Source organism: Ostrinia furnacalis, unplaced genomic scaffold (genome assembly GCF_004193835.3).
Source record: "Ostrinia furnacalis isolate ACB-3 unplaced genomic scaffold, ASM419383v2 OfSCF1163, whole genome shotgun sequence".
In the NCBI taxonomy this organism is placed as follows: Eukaryota; Metazoa; Arthropoda; class Insecta; order Lepidoptera; family Crambidae; genus Ostrinia; species Ostrinia furnacalis.
In genome coordinates this window covers 47,862-54,303 of record NW_021131402.1, presented here as the reverse complement: position 1 = coordinate 54,303, position 6,442 = coordinate 47,862, and the positions used below count along the sequence as shown (strand labels likewise).

The following is a 6,442-nucleotide window of genomic DNA, read 5'->3' as shown; positions in this document are numbered from 1 at the left end:
TTTTTTTTTTTGTAAAATCAGAAAACTGTTAAAAATGCACTGCAGCCTTATGTAATACATTAATCTAGACAGCGTGTCAAGCCAAGTTCGAGCAAGGGAACTGGCTAGCTAGCGCCGATTTTTATTTATGCAATAAATTATTGAGTGTTGAGAGCAATGAGGGTTTTCGCGAATTAAAAATCCACTAGATGGCGGGACGTGGATGTGGGGTCTGACTGCTGCGTGATTGGTGGATTTTGACATATCTGTCAATGTCATGTCAAAAATAACCAATCATGCAGCATTTGGACCTCGCGTCTACGTATTGCCATCTGGCGGATTTTTCATTCGCGAAAACCCTCGTTGTTTAGAACTAGCCGAGCATTATGTCACAAGTCGCATTCAAGAACAAACTTTGCATTTAAAATAAAAGGTTATACAGGATGTTAGGTAAATGGGTATATGAGCCGACACTAGCCCATGTTAACATAGTCATATAAATGGTATGGTGAAGTCAGAAAATTGATATCTTCATTTTAATTATTTTAATTTTCATACAAATCGGATTTTTTAAAATTTATTTTGTATGAAAATTAAAAAAAATTAAATCATGATATCAAATTTCTGACTTCACCATACCATTTATATGCCTATGTTAACATGGGCTAGTGTCGGCTCATATACCCATTTACCTAACATCCTGTATAAACTTTTATTTTAAATGCAAAGTTTGTTCTTGAATGCGACTTGTGACATAATGCTCGGCTAGTTCTAAACAACGAGGGTTTTCGCGAATGAAAAATCCGCCAGATGGCAATACGTAGACGCGAGGTCCAAATGCTGCATGATTGGTTATTTTTGACATGACATTGACAGATATGTCAAAATCCACCAATCACGCAGCAGTCAGACCCCACATCCACGTCCCGCCATCTAGTGGATTTTTAATTCGCGAAAACCCTCATTGCTCTCAACACTCAATAATTTATTGCATAAATAAAAATCGGCGCTAGCTAGCCAGTTCCCTTGCTCGAACTTGGCTTGACACGCTGTCTAGATTAATGTATTACATAAGGCTGCAGTGCATTTTTAACAGTTTTCTGATTTTACAAAAAAAAAAACCGTTACCTGAAGGTAACTTTTATACAGTAAAAAATGATGCCCTAATACTTTTTTCTTCTTCAAAGTTACCCTTAAAAATTAAAACTTATCCAAGATGACCGTACTTGTTTTACAGATTCTTGCATTTTAGGTATTTGTTTTTTAAATGATTGTAGTAATTGTTAAAACAATATTTTCTCATTATTTTTGTCATATTTCAGAGCGAGCCAAAGCCGAGGCGGAGGCTCGTCGCTCGCAGTCTCTGTGGGCGGCCGGTGAAGCCTTACTAGCGGCCACGCGCCGCGGCGTCCCTGAAACTAATATCGACAACGAGTTGAAAGCCCTAGAGAAGGCTGGTGCGTATGTTCATCATCATCATCATCATCATCATCATCATCATCGTCTTTGCGTTCATAGTGTAGTGACCAGGCAGAAGCCTAGCGACGGAACTAAGCGAGACAGCGCGCGTAGTTTTAAAACTTTCTTGCCCGCGCGTTTTGGCCGCACTACGGGCTTATGCCCGTTTTCACCATCAATCCCTAATTTTTAAGTGACCCCTATGGTAACACATAACATGAAGTTTGTTGTCAAAGGGGTCACTTAAAAATTAGGGATTGATGGTTAAAACGGGCATTAGTCTTCTTATTTTTTGGCAAAGACTTGGTTTTGAGAACCACGATTTCGCCAATGTAACGTGAGCAAACGGGCCTAGTCAATGAGCGACCTAATGCGCAGGGGAAACAAACCAGTGCGGTCTGGCTCAAGAAGGCTGGTACGTATAAGGTAACCTAAACACAGTGACAATCTCAGAGTGAGCCAAAGCCGAGGCGGAGGCTCGTCGCTCGCAGTCTCTGTGGGCGGCCGGTGAAGCCTTACTAGCGGCCACGCGCCGCGGCGTCCCTGAAACTAGCATCGACAACGAGTTGAAAGCCCTAGAGAAGGCTGGTACGTATTTTCGTCATCATCATCATCATCATCGTCTTTGCGTTCATAGTGTAGTGACTAGGCAGAAGCCTAGCGACGGAACTAAGCGAGACAGCGCGTGTAGTTTTAAAACTTTCTTGACCGCGCGTTTTGACCGCACTACGGGCTTATGCCCGTTTTCACCATCAATCCCTACTTTTTAAGTGACCCCTTTGAAAGCAAAATTCATGTTAAATGTTACCATAGGGGTCACCTAAAAATTAGGGATTGATGGTGAAAATGGGCATTAGTCTTCTTATTTTTTATTGACAACTAGCTGACCCGGCGAACTTCGTACCGCCTTAGCGTAGAGATTTTCTTAATATTTTTTTCCGTAAGAACCATCCTTGGACTTCCACAAACATTAAAAAAAAAGAATTATCGAAATCGGTTCAGCCGTTCACACGTGATGCCGTGACAACGCGAAACGGGTTTCATTTTTATATATATAGATGAATCTGTTATTTCGCCAATGCGACGTGAGCAAAATGGCCTAGTCAGTGAGTGACCTAATGGTAACAAACCAATTCGGTCTTGCTTGAAAAGGCTGGTGAAGCCTTGTTAGCGGCCACGCGCCGCGGCGTCCCTGAAACTAGCATCGATAACGAATTGAAGGCCCTAGAGAAGGCTGGTACGTATGCCGTAGCGTACAAAAGGCCGACTTTAACCTAGGCAAACTGCAGACTATACAAAGTCTATGAGAAACTGCGTTAGTTATGCGAGCTAAGCTAAACTAATTTAGATTAGCTCTTGGTCTGCAAATTGCAACCCGCATACGAAAGAAAGAAATTGTTTATAAAACACGTGTGAAATCGAACGCATGGAGTGATTGAGGCGGATGGATGGTATCACTTAGGATTTTTAGTGGGCTGTGAGACTACAACAAAGGTCAGTTGCAGTGTGTAATTTAATAATTTTAGAAGCATATTTGAAGAAATAAATCTTGTCCACCACTGAAAAGCCTTGACTCTTTCTCGATCCCACATAATAATGGTATAAAATTGGTGCCCAAAGAAGTTGTTAGCAAGAAAAAGAAGACGAAGTAAATGTCGAATTCGTTGTAGTAATTAAACGTTAAAATCTGCGTATTTAGACAAAGGCAGATTTAACGATAAAGAATTTCGAATTTAAAAAGTCCCTTCGATCTATTCAAAAGACTGTTTTGTATTAATTTAACTATCATTTATGCAAATAAGGGCTGATTTTTCAATCCTCAGATATCTTTAATCTGAAGAATAACCTTGTCATTTTGACATATTTCCCATACTGAAACTGTCAATGTGCCAAACTTATTCTTCAGTTAAAAGTTATCTGACGATTGAAAAATCAGCCCTAAGAGAACAATGTCTACCAGAAAAGTTACCAGTCGAAATAACTTGGTTTACTTACTTGTTGTTGTAACAGTACATAAGCATTCTGAATGAATGTAACAATCATGAATTTTTGATGTAATGTACTATATTCCCTTGTGACGTAATGTCTTTTGTTTGCAGGCAAGGACGACAGACTGGTGCAGACAGTGCTAAAAGGCATACCGACTGAAGTGCGCGAAAAGGGCATCGCGACTGAAAAATCCTTGCGAGAGAGGTTTGACACGGTAACGATATATTAAACACCACTTTGTTACTATATTATGAAGCAATTTGCTTCTAAAATCTAAAAAAATAAACTTTAGCAATGTGGTCCAACACGTAAAGCTTTTCGTAGATGCCATGATGCCTGGGTTGTTCTCCGATTCTAAAATTTATTTTATGGTTTGTTTCCGTTTTGTTCGTGGCACCAGTAGCGCAAACTGTGCAAGCAAAAAAAATATTATGCGACGATGCACTGAATAATTTCGCATTGTTCCCATTTTGTGCTTAAAATATGAAAATCGATAAGATGAAAGACTAGTTATCCCAGTGAATTTCGATTCAAACGCAGACTAACTCAAATTACCCCGAATGTAGACAGTTCGATGTCAAGTTGTTTTGTAAGATTACCAAAGTACATTATTGAAATCCTATAAATATAATTTTAATTGAAATTATGTTTTTTCAGATGGAGAAGACAGCGGTGAAAGTGGCCTTAGTAGGGCGTGAAGGTGCGACCCTACCGGTGTACTTCCTGTCGTGGCTGCAGTCTAAACTGCTATTCCAAAAGGTGAGAGACGTTTTGTATAAAAAAATCAGACAAAAAAAAAAGATTATGATGTCCAAAAACGTAGGAAAAGCGAAGTAACCAGTGGGCGGTATGTGCCCCATACCAGGCCTGTTCATTTCCGCGAGTTTACATCGAAAACAAAACACGCACGATGGCCCACCTACAGGATACTATTCGACAAGGCCTCACATACGAGCGAACATTGACTCATGCACGCGTATTCTTGTGTATGATGGAAGAAAATAAAGAAAATGGTGTACTTTTTTAAGTTGCCTCAAGACACTGAGAGGTAAATAAGTAGTTCTGGTAAAACTGATGGCTGCTGGGGCAGAAATGTTCTCGGGTAGCAACCACAGGCCAAAAGACGTAGGCAGGTCTCCCATTCGATGGACTAACGATCTAGTAAAGATCGCGGGAAGCACCAGGAATTCCTTAGGGGACGCTTTTCTCCAGTTGTCATTGTCCTTTTGTTGAAACAAACGATAGAGGGGATATAACCGCGTTTGATTTTTCCGTACCTTTAGTAAATACATTATTTTATCATTTGTACATTTCTCCAGGCAACTATGTAAATAAGGGCCTATTTCTATTGGTTACAGATAACGGAAATTCCCGAAGATGAGTTGGACAACAAACCCACGGATTTCACGAAATTGGACACGTTTGACATCATCCAGCGGGCAAGGTAATATAAATTGAAATGACGTCAATTTAACAAGACACTGAGCTTCCAAGGCTAATTTGTTTAGCCTTTGCGTTAAAAATGTATCAGTCGAAAGCCTTTCTTCAAAAGTATTTCTTTTTGAGCTTCGTTCTATGTTACGTAATTCAATCTGATTCCTTTTTAAGGTTAATTTATGGTTGAAATTAAAACTATAGGTTAGGTAGCGTTTAACTCAGTCAGTGCCTGAGGTATGGAAGCGGCACGGGAGGGCTGACAGAGCCATATTATGACGTGACAGATCATATAACCACAGAATAATAAAGTACTACGTACAGAAGTTTTACTTCGCGAAAGTATTTAAAAAAATGTATGCTCAATGTCATTAACAATATGGTGTAATTTAGCCTATCTCAAGAGTCAAGCACCATTTTGTTGACAAACGTCAGTGATTGGCACTGCGCCGAAGCTATAGGGCTGACTTCGGTAAAATGATGTGACGTGAGGTGCCAAACTGCGGAAAATGGCGGAGGAAATACATGATTTAGCATGAACTATCATGAATAATATTAACTACTTATTTACCTCTCAGTGTCTTGAGGCAACTTAAAAAAGTACATTCTGTGTTTTTATTATTATTTAGGCAGTTAAATACTGCACAGTATTTAATACACCATTTTCTTTATTTTCTTCCATCATGTTCTGCTCCGCGAGTTTACATCGAAAACAAAACACGCACGATGGCCCACCTACAGGATACTATTCGACAAGGCCTCACATACGAGCGAATATTGACTCACGCACGCGTATTCTTTTGTATGATGGAAGAAAATAAAGAAAATGGTGTACTAAATACTGTGCAGTATTTAACTGCCTAAATAATAATAAAAACACAGAATGTACTTTTTTTAAGTTGCCTCAAGACACTGAGAGATAAATAAGTAGTTAATATTATTCATGATAATTCATTCTAAATCATGTACTTCCTCCGCCATTTTCCGCAGTTTGGCACCTCACGTCACATCATTTTACCGAAGTCAGCCCTATAGCTTCGGCGTAGTGCCGATCACTGACGTTTGTCAACAAAATGGTACTTGACTCTTGAGACAGGCTAAATTACACCATATTGTTAATGACATTGAGCATACATTTTTTTAAATACGTTCGCGAAGTAAAACTTCTGTACGTAGTACTTATTATTATTCTGTGTCCTTATTTCCAACACCACAGGTTCCACATGAACCACGGCAACCTAGGCGCGGCGCTACGCTACGTGAACCTCCTCCAGGGAGCCCCACGGGCCGCAGCCAGGCCTTGGGTAGACGCCGCCCGGACGCACCTCGAGATCCGTCAGGCCGCAGAGGCTGTAATGGCCCACGCCTCAGCCTGTGGCCTGTTATACCTGTAAGGGAACGACGTGAGTGGATTTCTTTAGACGATGGTTGTCTGACAGGCTTTTTCGGTACAGATTGCACATCAAGTGGATGTTATTTGGTTGTAATAAGAGCGATTTTGCAACAAAATTGTGCAGTCTGATGTGCTGTTTTGATTTTGAAAGTTAGAGGCGCCACTAGCACAAGCAAATAGTCAACCGTG

At 40.2% G+C, this 6,442-nt stretch overlaps 1 protein-coding gene across 1 annotated transcript in view; it reads left to right on the top strand.

The window, feature by feature from the left end:
- Positions 1-6,442, top strand: part of LOC114351581 (MICOS complex subunit MIC60-like) — a 21,544-nt gene extending 15,102 nt beyond the window's left edge. Inside the window, exons 10-15 of the mRNA XM_028302847.1 lie at positions 1,302-1,436; positions 1,897-2,025; positions 3,537-3,640; positions 4,084-4,185; positions 4,785-4,870; positions 6,077-6,442. Of these exons, the coding sequence (XP_028158648.1) occupies positions 1,302-1,436; positions 1,897-2,025; positions 3,537-3,640; positions 4,084-4,185; positions 4,785-4,870; positions 6,077-6,254 (734 nt within the window). The 3' untranslated portion in view covers positions 6,255-6,442. The remainder of the gene's footprint in view (positions 1-1,301; positions 1,437-1,896; positions 2,026-3,536; positions 3,641-4,083; positions 4,186-4,784; positions 4,871-6,076) is intronic.